We start from the raw sequence: 18,078 nt of genomic DNA, 5'->3' as shown, positions 1-18,078 counted from the left end.
TTATTCTAATCATGTATTCATCTTTTGATTGATTACTATCTATAATTGATGTATCTCTGTTTACATCTGACCACATTAGGCCTTCTGTATTTTTTTCTATATTGTACAGTCATGGAAAAAAATATTAGAACACCCTTTTTATTCATTTTCTTGTTCATTTTAATGCCTGCAACAACTAAATGTACATTTGTTTGGACAAATATAATGATAACAACAAAAAAAGCTCATAATAAATTAATTTAAGATCTTATATCTAGACATTTTCCATGGTTTTCTTAATAATAACCAAAATCATTATCAAGAAATCCATTGAAAATGTCTAGATATCAGCTCTTAAATTAAACTCTTATGAGCTATTTTTGTTGTTATCATTATATTTGTCCAAACAAATGAACCTTTAGTTGTACCAGACATTAAAATAAACAAGAAATTGAAGAAAACAATGGTCTAATAATTTATTTCCATGACTGTATATACAGCTCTGGAAGAAACTAAGAAACCACTCAAATTTTTTCTTAAATCAGCTTCTCTACATGTATGGCAGCCAGTCCAGTCAAGTGTCTGTTGGATTCCAACACAAGCACAACTCATTCTACTTAATGAGACACTGATTGGGTAATCACCTGAGTATTAAAAAAAAACACTGTTGTGGTCATCAGCAGTGGTAAGTTAAAACACAAGTATTGTTTTGTTTAAAAATGATTCTGAACTTGATTTTTTTGCATTGTTCAAAGTCTAAAAACACAATCTTTTTTTTGTTATTTTGTCATTTTCTGCAAATAAATGCTCTAAATGATAATATCTTGGTTTGAAATGTGGGTGAAATGTTGTCAGTAGTTTATAGAATTAAACCAAAATGCTAATGTTACTCAAACACATACCTATTAATAGTAAAAACCAGAGAAACGTTTCAATAATAATTTTGCAGTGGTATCTTATTTTTTCCCAGATCTGTATTTAAATATATTTATTCATTGATGTTCATACTCCTACATGCAATAACCTATTTAACCTTTTGCTAAAATATATTTTCTGCAATGTGCAATATCTGAAAAAAAATCATGGAAACAAACAAACACAAAAAATATATATTAATAATAAATGCCAAATAGCAGAAATGCATGTATAGAATGTGTATGGAATGTATGTATATGTCTTATTTTTTATATTCTTTATTCTGTTTTCTATATCTATTTGTCTGTATCTTAAGCGGCTGTGACAACTATTATTTTCCCACTGCGGGATAAATAAAGTCATGTCTTATCTTATCTTATCTTATCTTATCTTATCTTATCTTATCTTATCTTATACAGTATCTTATAACATGTGACAGAAGCCCAATACAGTTTGTCATGAGGTTAATTAAGGTCAATTTGAGCCGTTTGAGAAAAAAAAAGCTAGAAAGAGGACCTAAAGTGAATATGTTTTGCTAAACTGCTGCTCCGAAAATCAACAAAAAGAACTTTTAAACCCAGCCTGAGTTCTAATTTTGAGTGAATCTTCCTTTAGATGCCAAATCAAATCGGTTATATAAAAAATACGGAGCAAGAAGACAATGTCACTCCACATTTCACAAGAAACCAAAGTGACTGTCTTTTCACACCTATGTGAGTTTTTTGATCTGTCAGAGTCAGACAGAATCTGTTCTGATGAACATTCACACTGATGGCTCCTTGGAAAAAAAACTTATTTTCTCTTCACACAGACGGTCTATAATCCAGCGATCAAAGGGAGCCGAGTTTTCTCACTCATTTGATTTCTATTTGCTTTTTAATGCGTTCGAATGAGGTTGCATTTTAGTGTCGTGTGTGTGTGTGGAGCTGATGCACACCCCTTTGGTCCACAGTGTCCTCTTATATTGATAAGTGAGGCTTTAAAAGCGAAGCTCCCCTGAAGAGAACAAAAGGCTTTCTTTTGATCCCTATAATTAGAGGCCAGTCTGAATCTTCTTCCAAGCCTCAGTATAACAAGAGCTAATCACATGAAGGACTCACGTTCTGCTCATTAAACGTCATCCAAGAGGACGCATGCATCTTTGATTGCCGTATATTCAGAAAGAGTTCCGGTTTTTTGCCGTTTTGAGTGTTCCTCTTTTAGGAAATTGCGTTTAGAACGAGTGTTAAATTACGAATGAAATCTAAACCGAGGGGTTGTCTGAGTGTACTTGAGGATTGCGGAGTGCTGGAGGGTGTTGAAGTGAGGAAGAAAAAGGAGACAAGCCATGCAGTGCTGAGTCACACTCACCCACAATTCATAGGAGAGCAGAGTCCCATGAGTCTGTGGGGAATGCCGCATGTTGAATAGGTGGAGAGGGATGGAAATGGTACGGCACAGGAGATTTGACAGCACAAGAAGGTTATAAGCAGTAACAAGCACATGCACATTTATACATACACACACACCAATGGTAGGAAGTACATTTATGTCAGTACACATCTGTGGTACTTTCCTTTTAATGTCTATATCTAAATTTATACCATTTACTTAAAAAATGCAACTGTAATAATAAGCAGTACTGTAATAATAGTAACATAACATCTGCATAATAATAAAAATAACTTTGGTAACACTTTAAAATAACCATCATTTATAAATGGTAAACAGTTTATTAATGTTTAATCAGCATTTATAAACTGTATATAGACCATTTAGAATGGTAAATACATAATGTATTAATGTTTAACTAACTACATCATTCATAAATGACAAATAGATGTAAGTAAGTTTATAAGTTACTTTACCATTAAGAAACCAATAAATTATAAATAATAGTTTATCAATAGTTTTAGTTGCACTCATTATAACATTTTTAACACCATATTAAGTATGTTAATGATTTTGAAATGATTCATAAACCTTTAAGAAATTGGTTGAAAACATTTAAAGATTAAATATGTATATAGCACTTTGTAAATAGTTAATAATTGGTTTATAAACCATCTATAAACATTACTTAGTTGGTTATTGTAAAGTGTTATCAGTACTTTTGATACTTGAGTACATTTTACTAATTCTAATGTGCTTTTACATAATGCAGGACTGATAATGGAGTACTTCTACATTGCTACTTTTACATACAGTCATGGAAAAAATTATGAGACCACCCTTGTTTTCTTCAGTTTCATGTTTATTTTAATGCCTGACACAACTAAAGATACATTTGTTTGGATGATTATAATGATAACAACAAAAATGGCTCATAAGAGTTTAATTTAAGAGCTGATATCTAGACATTTTCAGTGGATTTCTTGATAATGATTTTGGTTATTATCAAGAAAATCATGGAAAATGTCTAGATATCAGCTCCTAAATTAAACTTTTTTGTTGTTATCATTATTTTTGTCCAAACAAATGAACCTTTAGTTGTACCAGGCATTAAAATGAACAAGAAAATGGAGAAAACAATGGTCTAATAACTTTTTTCATGACTATATGTAAATAATATGAATACTTTTTCAACCGCTGACAAACACACAATGTTACACAAACACACACAGTGAGTACACACAAATGTACCCTCATCACAGACAATCAGAGCTCATTTTCATTTCATTATTGCTCTGATTAGGTCTGTTTGTGAGTAGAAAACTGACAGAGGAGCAGTGATTTTTTTTTTAATATCCCATGTTTTGTGCAATATTGAGTTTGATTTCATATTGCATTGTCTGCCATAAATAATAATAATAGAGAATAAAAGGGATGGACCATTGGCTATAAAAGAGCAGTGAAAAGTGAAGCCAATGTGCATCGTTACGAATGGTCAGTAGAGGGTGACCCCACTGGTTGCAAAAAAGAAGTCAGATTGTATAGAAGTGTATGAGAAAATGACCCTACTTCTCAATTGATTTTATTCCTCAGTAAACATTTTTCTAATAAATGCATGGTCTGATCAATAGTTGCAAGTCGTAATCAATACATCATGATGTTCACTTTGTAAATCATGTTTCCATTTAGAGTAAAATAGAAGATAACTGCTCTGGTGTTCCTACTAAACTAATTTCGAGAGAAACGGTCAGAACGAGCTCCTGTTGAGACCTCGGGTCGCCAAGAATGTTGATAATGTTGATCCATTATTTCCAACGTGCAGTAAGTGCAAGTAATTTTGAGCATATGTTGATAATTCTGCAATGACAAGTTAGCTTTATGTCAGTGGTAGCCTACAGAGTAAAACTGAATGACACAAATTTCATCTTTATGATATTATCTGTGTACATCTCACCGCGCAGGTAGCACAGAATCCACTGCATTTTGTTTTGTTTTCTTTAATTGGGTCGGATTCTGGTTGGATTATATTCACAGTGGAATCGACCCAGACTAGGATCCGTTTGGAAACTGACCGAGACCCTCTCTGCAAGTGGCCTTCGACCAGTTTTTTTTGGTCCAGACCAGAGTTTGATTGGAGCGTTCACAAGCGACCAAACGAACCGTAACAAGGATTTAACCACCAGAGTTCAATTAAAACAGACTAAACTTTGGGTTGTGAAAGCGCCCTTAAACGTCCAAATATGGTCACTTCTGTCTCCAAACACGCCAAACTAATGGACTTCACGAAGGTTACGTCTGCTTCTTTTAAACAGTCTATTGGATGGACACTATAAATTGGCAATCCAGTACAATACTCATCAAGACAGCTTTTTGGAAGGTTATGATGTTCACATTTTGTGAAGACTTTGTCAGAGAGTTGTGGATTGAACTCTCTGGTCATTTTCAAGCCCATACTTTGTAGTGCAGTTGCACTGGATTGCGTTATATTCTGAAATGTATCTAATAGTCTGTCTCTCCTTTGATCCAGTATGAACAAAAAGCTCACAAAGGTACTATTTGTTGCAAGGTTGTTCTATTGGATTGCCCTACAGTATACTGTACATATGTTCAAGGTATTGTGTCCATAATAATCCTGTCATCATTTCAGGGCCTGAACCTTTTACTGAACAGAGCCAAACAAAGCACAAACCGCTCTGAACTGAGTCTCCTTCAAAGAACACAGTTCAAGTGAGTTTCAAGAAAAAACCAAGCAGCTTCATCAATGTTATACGTGACAATGTATTAATAGCAGGGATTCAGTTGTACTCGGCTTTAAACTGGCGGGTAACTAAGTGCCTGCTAACGACATGAGTGGCAGGCTGAATACATTATTGAATGAAACACATTAAGGTCATTTTTATATGAGAGGGAGAACTGGCTACATTAACTTTAAAATTTTATTTTTTTATGCAGACATGGTTTAAATGTTTAATTTTGCTCATCACATGTGCCTTAGTAATTGTGCTGTTGCACTGGAGTGAGCATTTATTGCACTCTGCACTGGACAATGTGCCAGTGGAAAACAAGCTGCCTTCCATTCTTTGCTGATCTGTTTTAGCTGAAGGCTCGTCTGCAGAGGAACAAAGAAACAGCATTGTTATGCTCCATGTCTTGTTACAGTGCAGAGGGAGAGAGTGGTAAACAAAAACGTCCAGTTTGTGCTGCATGACCTTGGGTAAACTGCAGGCAAGGCAGATACCTGGCAGGTCAAAGCACCAGGATTGTGATTTGGCAAACTAGCCTAGAGGACGAGTTAAATAATAAATGTGACCAGTCCTTAAACTAAAGCAGGACAGGGTTGTTGAACTTTCATGTATAATCTATTCTGAAAGTACAACGTGGGGAGCTTTTTGAGTGTTTTCACTTTGATTTATGAATATTATCTTCCCTTTTACCATCTTAGAAGAAAATGCTATGCAAATGATGTAATCAACAAATGGTGCAGTGGCACCGGAACGTTAATGTTCCTCCTACATCTCAAAAGCCATCATAAGCTTTGCTGTTTTGCATATAAAGGTACAACGAGGTAGATGGGATTTAAATTAGATTTACATGACTGTGGTGAAATTCCAAAAGCTGCTGTATGGATGCCTCATTGACAGACAGTTCACATTACCCCTTCATCAGAAGTCAGAGCACACTGGTGAAATTCACTTAGCTGATTAGTGCAGGTTGTGAATTAAGGCCTGTCTCCGTAAAGACAATTTGTAAGTGGAAATTAACAAAATAAATAGCCTGCTGATTCATTAACATTTGATTCTGGGGCTGGAGCCGATCCCAGCTGACATTGTTCGAGAGGCGGAGTACACCATGGATGGGTCACTAGACTATCGCAGGGCTGACACATAAGAGGTGTTTCGGTTACAGTCGAATACCTGGAATGAGGTGGGTCTCACTCGCCGAAACGCCCTTAATTTGAATATGAGCCGTCCCGAGCAATCGTTTGACCTGACGTTTTTTGTCCACAACAACACGCGCCATTTGCAAAAGCCGGCGAAGGAGCGAGTAGTCACAAGCGGCAATAAACATAAGCCCCTTTCACAGTGCGGTCTGCAAATCCCCATTATATTGCAGTCCGGCGTCGCGGAACGGGGTGCACAGTAGCGCAGTGCTAACAGGCTAACAGTTAGCTCTGTAGCAGTACAGTGTGTATGTGCTGCTGCTGCAGGAGGTGTTTACTTAGCGATCTCTGTTTGTTTACAACAAGCACCGGACACAGTTAGCGATGCTGGTTAATTTACAATCACAATGTTTATGATAAGCGGCTACGCTGTGCACAGTTAGCCATGCTGGTTTGTTTATGATCAGCGGTGGACCTTGTGCACAGTTAGCGACGGCAGCCACAGTTGCGTCTCCTGTGTTTAATCTGTCGCTTATGTGATGTCATGGTCGAAACTGTTGTTAAGCAATTACGCAATGATCGAAAACCATACGTAACCTCGGGAGTCTCGTAAATCCCTCTGGGGCCTGATATTCTTATGAAATATCGATTATACATTGTCAATAACCTTTGTTTCGGTGACACATTGTGTTAATCCACGTTTATAGCGTTGAAAGGCTCATTGAGCATTATGTTAGCACAGATGAAAACTGTTTTGTGCTGATTTGAGAAGCAATAAAATGATCCTTCAGGCTAGTTGAGTATCTGGAGGTAAAGTTGTACAGGTAAAAATTATTATTTCTACCCTTGTCAATGTCTTTACTATATTTTTTTATTCATTTTGTAACTCATTTCATGAATAATACATTTTGTTTCCATAGAAAACAACACAGACATTTTCTGGGCGACCCCAAACTTTTGAGCACTAGTTTACCTCTAAGAAAGTTTATTATAAAATGGGATTTGGTGCTATTATGTAAGCCAAGTTCTCCAAGTTATATTGAAAAAAGTGACAAATGAAATATATATTGCAGGTTTTAATACTAAACTCACACTGAAGTTTTCTGTTGCCCAATACTGATGCCAAAAAACACAGAAAACTCTCCCAATGGATTTTATCTTTTGATATATTGGGCAAATAAATATGTGTGTCGTCTGCAAAGCAATCAAATTGGACCCTGTTATTGCGGATTATGTCAACCAGAGGAAGGCTATGTAATGAGAAAAGAACACAGCTTGTTATCTTGCTTCCAGTCTTCTTTCCAACTGTCTCTACTCCCCAAGCAGCCCAACCTTTTTTCCCTCTGCCAGCTGCAGTTTGTGCATACAGATGAGATCCTGACTCCCCTAACTCCTGCCAGACTTCAACATCATCAGGCGCCTTTTATCTCAGTCTAGACGTGGAATACTTTTGTTTCCTCAAAGTACTCAAGCTAATGTCCTAGGTTTGAATTTGACTCTGTCCTTTTGGGAATTTTCCGACTCGCTTTCGGTGTGCTCACCTCACGTTGCAAGACTGCGAGTCTTTGTTGAGCTTGTCGAACCAGGACTGCTGGGCCTGGCGGCATTCTGCTCTTGTGATCACGCCATCTTCATCCAGGTCCAGAGCCAGGAACACCGAGCGCGCCGTGTCTCTCTCCTTGGCGGTCAGCAGACGCACCATTGAGTTCTGGAAAAAATTGAAGAGATTAGGCGGACTGGATCAGATCCTGCGAACTGAGACACTGACTGATTGGGTTGCCAGGCGAGGCGACTCTCCAGGTTTGAACTCCTACACATATACAGATATGCACACATATTGATGTATGTTATGTATATGTTTGGACGGGTTGATGGCTAATTTCATTGTCCTAGTACTTGTTACTCAGTGCAATGACAATAAAGGCGATTCTGATTCTGATATCTAAGATTAAGGTTTCCTTTGTTAGTCCCACAATGGGGAAATTTCAGCAGTATAAACTAGAAATATAAGAGGTATTAGTAAATAAACAAGTAAAATGTATAATGTATAAACAATTTACAGTATAAACAAGTAGAAATATAAAAAATACTAGCAATTAAGACAAAAAAAACAACAACTTATGAACATTATAGGGCTGGGCGATATGGACCAAAAGTCATATACGGATATATTTAGGCTGCATTTTGTATATGTATCTATATATCGATATATATCCAGATATTTTTATCACAAAGTGAGAGCAAATGTTCAGTCAAAGTCAAATATGACATGTCACCAGTAGTTTTATTGAAACAGTTTGTTTAAGTGAACATAAATACTGTATAACAACAGGAGTACCTTTTTTTTTTTTTTAAATCAAAGCTCCATAAAGTGCACATTTAAGTAAAAAAAAATGTCTTCAATAAAAATAGCCTATGAATTAAAATAGGCCAATCTTTTTCTGTAAATAAGTAAATATATTTAGATGAGAAAATAATAACAAACATTACAAAAGAACTAAATATGAAAAACCCTAAGGTAAGGGCATCATTTATATGTAAAGAGAGAAAAAAATTGAACTATATTGATATATGCGATATGGTCTACTTCACACATATATTTTTTATATCAATATATCGCCCAGCCCTAGAGGTGCATCTCAATTAATTAGAATATCATAGAAAAGTTTATTTATGTCAGTAATTAAATTCAAAAAGTGGAAATAACACACATTATAACACACATTATATAGATCCAATACACGCAGAATGAAACATTACATGTCTTGATTTATTTAATTTCTTCTAATTATAATGATTATAGCTTACATTTAATGAAGACCTACCAAAAGACCAATTTTAAAAAGTATGTTTAAAATGGAAATGTTGGCCTCTGAAAAGTATGTCCATCTATATGAGTCAGCAGTTGGATTTGGACCATAGGATATTGCACATAAAAATCAAATTATAGAAATCTACTCATATTAATTCCCTTCCCCCTTTATGCTTTTGATTGCTGTAATTTAGGGGCCTTGAAAAGGTATTTTAGGGCCGATTCCTTTGGCCTTAATAATGCTCAATCACATTAGCACCGTCTGACATAATCTGCGAGCGCTGCTTCACCTTGTGCTACCCCAGAGTCACACACAGTCCACAAATTTAATCTCCTGAGCCAAAAACAAAGCACAATATTTAACCTGCTGTGAACTGACAATAAAAATTAGTAACTCAGGCAGGAGGATGCAAGCCAGCATTTTTGTAGCATTTGCCCCAGAGCCGTGCTATCAAACTGACCTCAACATAAAGCCGTGTTTGACCTTTGTTCCTGCAATCTCTACAAGGCTGATTAGAGTGTGTTCAGGCCGACCAGAGGCAGGTTCTGTTTCCAGACACTAAAACACCAACTATGCTTGAAAATTACAATTGCTGATCTCTGCCGCAGTAAATTAAAGAAAGGAAACACTATCAATTTGGCAATGATTGAGTGCAAAACAACAGTCTCTTTTTTTATAGGAGTGAGACGAGACAAGACTCTCTCATTACTCTACTTCGTTGCACTTCATCACAAACTGAATAAAAGCATGCATGGGTGGATTATGAGACAACGGGCCCCTGGGCAGAAAGGCCCCACCACCTCTCCTGAATAGGAACAAGACACACAGACTTGTTTATCCTCTTTTTTTTGTTTGTTTTTTTGTCTCTGTGGTCTTTTTGTTGTCATTTTGTTTTTGTTGTCATTTTGTTGTCATTTTGAGGTACTTTGTAGTCATTTTGAGTTTCTTTGTAGTTATTTTGTTCTTTGCAGTCATTTTGCATCTCTCTGTAGTCTCTTTCTGGGTGATACGTCTCTCTTTGAGTGGCATATTTCATGTGACAGTTATGGTGGCCCTAACACTTTGGTTCCCTCGGCCTCTAGTAGGTCTGTTCAGTAATCCATCCATGAAAGAATGTAAACACAAGCCCCTTTCATAGTGCCGTCTCATGCCGGGACATTTACGGCTCTGTAACGTCTCGCTTGCACGATGAACGCGCCCAAAGCAGGATCTAGAGGTAGTCACAGAGAGGAAAATTGGAGGGACTGTTGGAAGTGGGACCACTATGAACGGGACATCCCTGCAAGGCGGAATATTTGACGTTGCGCATGACTTCTAACACACACCTCCCACTTGGTCCGACAGTCATCCAATCACTGTGGCTGCCGTTGCTAACTGTGCACATCGTCTGCAACTTATTGTAAACAAACCAGCATGCTAACTGTACACGTGGTGTCAGCAGCTGATTGCAAACAAACAGGCATCGCTAACTGTGAACAGAGTGTCCGGTGCTTGTTGTAAACAAACAGAGGTCGCTAAGAACACATCCTGCTGCAGCACATACACACTGTACTGCTACAGAGCTAACTGTTAGCCTATAAGCACTGTGCCAGAGTGCACTATGAAAGGGCACGAATATCACGCCTTCGCAGGATCACTATGAACGCCCTAAGGCAAAAAGCCTGCATAGATCTTTCTGGTAATACAGCTGGACATTTGTGGGACCGCAGTATGAAAGGGGCTACAGTAGGATTGTGTTATAGTATGGCAGAGAAAATATTCTGGACTGCAACTAAAGGGGCAGTCTGTGTGTGTTTGAGAGACAGTGTGCTTTATAGATGCTTCGTAGATGTTCTCTCTCAACTCTAACTCCATTTTTGCGTCCCAAGTTCCTTATGGGACTATAAACAATGGCCGATGCCTGGAAGAGGAAGTCTTGGCCCTGATGTCGGTTATCCGGGTATCCGCTGGCTACAACAGAACCCAAAAAAATGTAGATCCTTGTAGACGCTAAATCATCAACACATCAATAGCCAATGGGTCCCAAGAGTGTATGGTGGGTGGATCTTAGCCTCTCTATGCACAATAGCACCCCTAAGTCCCAACATTTCATCCTAGTTGACTTTTGCGAAGGAAATTTGGAGCTTTTAATTGGATCTTGTACCAAAAACAGGGTGTTTATTTGCTGTGTTATCATCATGTTTAATATCATGAATATAATCAATGTGTTTCCTCATTTTAATACTTTACCTCTGTGCGAAACTTCTTCAACACAGCCAGAGACTCATAGTAAAGGAAGTCGAACCATTCAATGTGACCCTTCTTCTCAGGATCCAGCGCTGCAAACTGGGCCAGCACTTCCTCCTCTTGCTCATCAGTCAGGTCCTTATCAAACTGCTGCTTGGATGCAAAGTGGCGGTACTGCAGCAGCTCGTCTGACACCAGGCATGACTCTACAGCGGCAAGGAACAATTCATCACATCAGACCTAATTAGTCGCCGAGCAGTCTTCAGGACGTAATTAACTTATTGTGACTCATCCTCTACAAAAGGCAAGACCACCTACCACACATCTGAGCATGGACAATGGTGAGGGCAAATCATGTAATAAGTCTAAGTGAACAAAACACTGAATGCACCACACAAAATGTTGCTTTCACAAACCTTTTTTTGGGGCATTCATTATATATTTTTAACTTTTAACCTCTTTTTTTCTGTGTGTATAGTGTTATAATGTTACTAAAAGGGCAAGAAAAAGAAACAGTATCGGATCTGTTTTTGGATTATGATGGTTTATGACTAACACTGACACAGTGGTGTTTCTCTTTTGACTGTAAACTGTCTTTTATATTTTATGAGGGGAAAACGAATGTGGAAAATAAGGCTAATTAGGCCTCTGGAAAATAAAACAAGAGTCGACAGCCAACATTGCCATCCCTAAAAATGCTTCAAATATTCCCTAACTGGCAAATGTTTAATAAAACATACAGTATCACCGCCCCCGGCCACACTTTAACAAAATGTATTTTCTATCCTTAGTTCGGTGACTCACCTGGGATGATCTTGCACTGCTTGAAGGTCTCCATGAGGCTGTACATCTCTTCCTCCGTTAGCAGTAAATTCAGATTATCCTGCAGAGAAGGGTGAGACAAGGGCAGAGAATATAATACAAAAGTGATGCTCACACATTTTCTGTTTGTCAGGTGGTACATTATTTGTTTAATAAGTGAGTGTGGTCTAATTGCATGGACTCACTCCCAGATGAGCCTGCTGCAATTAGCCAAAAGCATACAAAGTATTGGATTGTGAATCCATTTTAACAACCACTCTGTTTCCCAGGTGACTCACATGATGTTTTGCTCTCTTGTCATAATTGTATCATTAGGAAAAGAAGGCCAGAAAGACAAAAGAGATTTCCAGTTAATTTCAATTAAGACATTTAGAGTAAGTGCAGAGTGCCTAGAGGGCACTTTCATATCATGAAAACAAAAACTTTTAATAGCAAATAAACTTTGCTGGTACACAGCTAGTAGTAAAACTTTTCCCTGAACAGAACTAAAGTACACTTTAAAGGGGACATATTATGCTTATTTTTTAGGTTTGTACTAGTATTTTGGGTTACAAGAACATGTTTACATGTTTTAATGTTGAAAAAAATGTTTTTTTTTCTAATACTATCCATGGCTGCTGCACTTGTAGTCATCCTCTGTTTGAGATGCTCTGTTGTAGCGCCTGTCTCTTTAAGCTCTCTCCCTCTGGGTTAGGGTTAGATAGTTAGGGTGGCCCTAACACTTTGGGCCCCTCGGCCTGTGCCCGGTAGGTCTGTTCAGTAATCCATCCATGAAAGAATGTAAACACAAGCCCCTTCATGCCGGGACATTTACCGCTCTGTAACATCTCGCTTACACTATGAATGCGCCCCAAGCAGGATGCCAGGATCAAGTGATCCCACCAATTTTCCCCCTCCAGAGGTCACAGAGGAGAAAAATTGGTGGGGCTGTTGAAAGCGGGACCAATATAAACAGGGCATCGGGGTGAAGCGGGATATTTGATATTTGTGTGTGACGTCTAACACACACCTCCCACTTGGTCGAGAGTCATCGAATCACTGCTCACTGCGGCCACTGTCGCTAACTGTGCACAGCGTCTGCAACTTATTGTAAACAAACCGGCATGCTAACTGTGCACAGAGTGTCCGGTGCTTGTTGTTAACAAACGGAGGTCGCTAAGTGAACACATCCTGCTGCAGCACATACATATACTGTACTGCTACAGAGCTAACTGTGTAGCCTATTAGCACTGTGCTACTACACAGCACTGCTGCTGCTCTGTTGCACGTCACTATCGTCTCCTCCAACTATCCGCCCACCACATTCCGCAATGCCGGAATGTTGGCCAGTGTTTCTGGGTCTTTTGCACCTGTGTAGCACTTTATAGTGGAAAACCACAAATAAAAATCCACTTAACTAAAAACAATCGAACGTGTTCCAGCAGGAATGGGACACAAAAATTAGGGAGAAATTAATATGACAAGATTGGCACCCAAATGGTGGAACGAGCTCCCAACCGACATCAGGACATCAGACAGCCTGTACATCTTCCGCCGCAGGCTGAAGACCCACATCTTCCAACAATACCTCGGTTAAGTCATGGTCATCTAACATATATATATATATATATATATTTTTTTTTTTAAATGCTCTTCTTCTTTTCTCTTCTTTTCTTCTTTAACATATAGCACTCCTTTAGCGATGACAGTTGGCTCTTAAAGTTCTGTACTTTCTTGATTCCTGTGGTCTATGACTAGTACCATCAGGTTGAATGCACTTATTGTAAGTCGCTTTGGACAAAAGCGTCAGCTAAATGACATGTAATGTAATGTAATGTAATTACAGGTTTCCCTGATGTTAACGTGTAACTACATGTAACAGAAACATGCCTAGAGCAAATGGCCAATTATAGAAATCTGTTGAGCTGAGAGTAAAAAAAGTGTTTTTTTGCTCACAGGGTTTACTTTTTATACATCTATATCGCATTATTTTGAAACTTCAGCCATATTTAATATGAAAATCAAACAGTGTAACATTACGTAAATGCCAGACAGCTCAGCGTTAATGGCATAGGGCAGAGCTTAATCTGAGAGCATCTGCTGACGAATGCAGATTTCCACACATTATGCATGTATACAGAGTTATGCAAAATAAACATCATAAAGGTTGTGTGTAAGATATACATTTCTTCCCAGACGTCAGCAAATCCACAGGCAAGGAAAATCACATGAGACGCAGATTTAAATATTTAAATTTGTATATTATTTGTACATTATTTATCACATAAGTGGCATGGTAAAACTTTAATGATCCCGGTGGGATTACGGACGTAAATCAATTCCAGTTTGTTTACATAGGCATTAATCACCGCTCCAATCTGTCAGGGCTTCAAAATCCACATAATGAAATCTAAATTAAAATGTGCAATCGCCCACTCTCACAAAACAGATGAAAAAACATATCCTCAAGCTCTGCAAATAACAGTCAAATTAAATAGGGATATGTAATAACAGGGGAATGGATAGAAAGAGATATTTTAATGTCAACCAACAATTATTAGAATTGCTAAAGTAAAACCAAATACATTTTAAAGGATGAAATAAATATAATGAGAAGTTCACACTGGCCCTGACTGAACTCATCTATCCCCAGCATTTTCTATAAGACAAGTCCAATGTACCCTCATTATATCAGCTACTGGGAGCTGAACAAGGGTGCCAACAAGCTGTGCGATGTCCTCCTGCATGTCTTCAACCTGTCATCAAGATCACAGTAACTGCCAACACCTTGCTCCCCCGCTGTCTGAGGAGTTTACAGATCAAGAGAGTGTACTGGATGTGTATGTTATTAATTCATGTTTTCACACTATACCTTGAATACAACACAGTTCTTCTTGTCTAGGTGCTGGAAGTGGGTGCACGGATGGATTTCTGAAGGGGCCCAGGAGGGTGTCAGGGGGCCCCCCTGGCCATCAGCGACAAAATGTCAGTCTAAGAGACACATGTCAACCAGGAATATACTTAAGGTGACCACAAATAAATATAAAATGACTACAAAGAGACCAAAACAACTACAAAGAGACCACAAAATGATTCTGAACAACCAAGAAAAGGGGCAAAACAACCATGAAGAGACACAGAACAACTTCAAAGACACATACAATGACTACAAAGAAACAAAATAGCACAAAAAGAAATTGAACGACTATATTGAGACTCAAAATGATTAAAAAGAGCCAACAACAACTACAAAGAGACTAAAGACAACTACAAAGAGACCACAAAATGATTCTGAACAACAGACACATACAATGACTACAAAAAGAAATAAAACAACTATAAAGAGACTCAAAACGACTATAAAGAGACTCAAAATGATTATAAAGAGGCAATAACAACTACAAAGAGATGCAAAGGGACACAAAGAGACAACAAAGAGACTGACAACGACTTTAAAATAGAGCAAAACAACCAGAAAGAGACATGAAATCACTACAATAGGAAACGAGATGAGCAGAAAGAGAAACAAAACAACTTCAAAGAGACTAAAAGTAGCCACTAAGAGACTCACATTAACTGTTGAAAGGGGTAAAACAACCACAAAGAGAATCTACAAAGACATAAAATTACTAGAGAGACTGAAAACAACTACAACGAAAGACCAAACCACTTACAAAGTGAAAAAAATCTCTACAGAGAGACACAAAGCAACAACAAGAACTTGGCTAAACAACTGTCTGTGTGTCTTGCTCCTATGTAGGGAATGGTGATGCTTATTTGTTGACTTTCTCATAATGCGTGGGTGGTGCTGCTTAATTTACTTAATATTTAATGGCTACGGGAATCTCACTCACAATTGTCTTCCTTCCTGTATTAATTTATTTTATTCTCTCAATTATGCCAGATTAACGCACCAATATTGCCTTTAATGACCACTCTAAAGGCAAGAAAATCAAAAAAACGAAGCTCTGAATGTTAATAATAGACCCACATACTCTGCCCTACAAAGCCTTACAGCAGTAACTACATATTTGGTTGAAATTGAGTTATAACTAAAAAATGAACCTCTTGATGTCTGTTTTATCTTGTGACAAAATTTAAGATTTCAATTTGCTTAATTTCAGAGAAATAATGATACAAAAATAGCAGTAATTACAAAATCCAACTAAAAAACAAAGCAGACCGCAGTAAGTTCACTTACCAAGGTCTGACTGTGATACAGTGTGGCCTTGTGTTTCTTCATTGTGTTGAAAATTGAAGACAAGAGTAATAGAAATTATAAGTTTATTTGATAGGGAAATTATCATCTAGATCAGGGTCTCAAATTACCTGGGGGCTGCTGGAAGCAGTATCAAAATGACCAAGAAAAGACACAAAATGACAGAAAAAAAACTAAATTACTTTAAAAAGACACAAAATGACCCCAAAAAAGACACAAAATGACAGAAAAAACACTAAATTACTTTAAAAAAGACACAAAATGACAGAAAAAAACTAAATTACTTAAAAAAGACACACAATTACAAAAAAGACACAAAATGACAGAAAAAACCAAATTACTTTAAAAAAGACACATAATGACCAAAAAAGACACAAAATTACTAAATAAGACACAAAATTACAGAAAAGAACTAAATTGATGACCAAAAAAAGACACAGAATTACAAAAAAAAAGACACAAAATGACTGAAAAAACACTAAATTACTTTAAAAAAAGACACAAAATGACCTAAAAATACTCAAAATTATCAAAAAAGACACAGAATTTCATTACATAACATTTCCACTTCTTCCGGTAACAACAACACGGCAGATAATAAACGCTCCGGTAGCAGCTGCCTTTCTTTTTGTTAACGTCGTCATAGAAACAAGTAAAAAAAAGGTCCAACTTGCGCAATAAAAGGACCTTCCACACACACCACGGTAAAGTGCCATTCATATAAAACTCACATTAAACTGTCATATCAAGGTGAGGGCCACAAAATATCGTAGTGAGGGCCGCAATTGGCCTGCGGGCCGCGAGTTTGAGACCCATGCTTTAAGTAGTTACTGCAGTTAGACTTTGAAATGCAATACTGTCTGCAACACTCCAAAAAAAAGTGTGGAGATGCAGTCTGGGACGCTGCGTCCTTGCTAAAAGTTTGATATATATCATTTCAACAGAGTGGAACTATTACTCTGAGGGGCCTAATCTGACTGAGACGACTGAAAAAGCCTCCATGCTTTCTTCCACATTGTTCTATTCTCTAGTGGCTGCTCTCTTTCAGAATATTTTGTACAGAGCTGTAATATCATAGATGAAAATGTCTTCAAACTATTGTGTTTCACAGAGAAATGTATCTCTCAGTCATGTTTATCTTTTGATATTGAAATCACTTGTCCAGTAATTGAAATATAATTTTCCTTAGCCATGCAGGATGTGTGCAAAATTACACCAATTGAAAATTAAGTGCCATATCACTCTGTATTCCCGTTTTTTGTCTAGTTTTTTCATTGTATTGTGTGTTTTTTTTATTAGTATCCATATGCATGGTTGTGGGAGAAGTATTCAGATCCTTTACTTAAGTAAAATTAGTAATACTCCAGTTTAAAATCCTGCATTCAAAACCTTATTTAAATAAATATATTTAGGATTTATCAGCAAAATGTTCTTAACCCTCCTCTTATGTTGCGGGTAAAATTGACCCATTTCAAAGTTTAAAATTATTTTTTAAATATAGTTAAAAGTATTTTTTCATGAAAATAAAAAAATTAAAAATATCAAATAAAATAAAATAAAAATCAATGTCATGTAAAACATTGTATTTATATATATATATATATACATATCTTTCCAATGTACATCAAAAAAGTTTTAACATGCATTTTTTTATGAAAAACAAGTGAATTATCCTCATTGAACCTGACCTGTGAGAGGTAAAGAACACCACTACATTTTGATTGAAATGGTTAGTAATGGACTAATTAATGAAATATAATGAATAAAAACTGTTTATTGGGATTTTTTAGCTTCGGATACTTTTGGATGATTAAACATGCCTTGAGTTATGGCTGTTTCTGTTAAAGAGGAACATATTAGGAGGGTTAAAGTGT

The 18,078-nt window shown here is 37.1% G+C and overlaps 1 protein-coding gene across 2 annotated transcripts in view; it reads right to left on the bottom strand.

Moving 5' to 3' along the window:
- Positions 1-18,078, bottom strand: part of phf24 (PHD finger protein 24) — a 56,605-nt gene that overhangs the window by 8,889 nt on the left and 29,638 nt on the right. Inside the window, exons 4-7 of one of the 2 annotated variants that reach the window (XM_059358285.1) lie at positions 11,989-12,067; positions 11,188-11,390; positions 7,687-7,853; positions 2,245-2,277 (exon numbers count right to left, since the gene is read on the bottom strand). In XM_059358285.1, coding sequence (XP_059214268.1) covers positions 2,245-2,277; positions 7,687-7,853; positions 11,188-11,390; positions 11,989-12,067 — 482 coding nt within the window. The remainder of the gene's footprint in view (positions 1-2,244; positions 2,278-7,686; positions 7,854-11,187; positions 11,391-11,988; positions 12,068-18,078) is intronic. The other variant, XM_059358286.1, reaches the window with a different exon arrangement.

The sequence above is a fragment of the Centropristis striata genome, chromosome 19, assembly GCF_030273125.1.
Source record: "Centropristis striata isolate RG_2023a ecotype Rhode Island chromosome 19, C.striata_1.0, whole genome shotgun sequence".
Lineage (NCBI taxonomy): Eukaryota > Metazoa > Chordata > Actinopteri > Perciformes > Serranidae > Centropristis > Centropristis striata.
The sequence above is the reverse complement of the archived record's forward strand: the minus strand, read 5'-3'. Positions and strand labels throughout refer to the sequence as shown.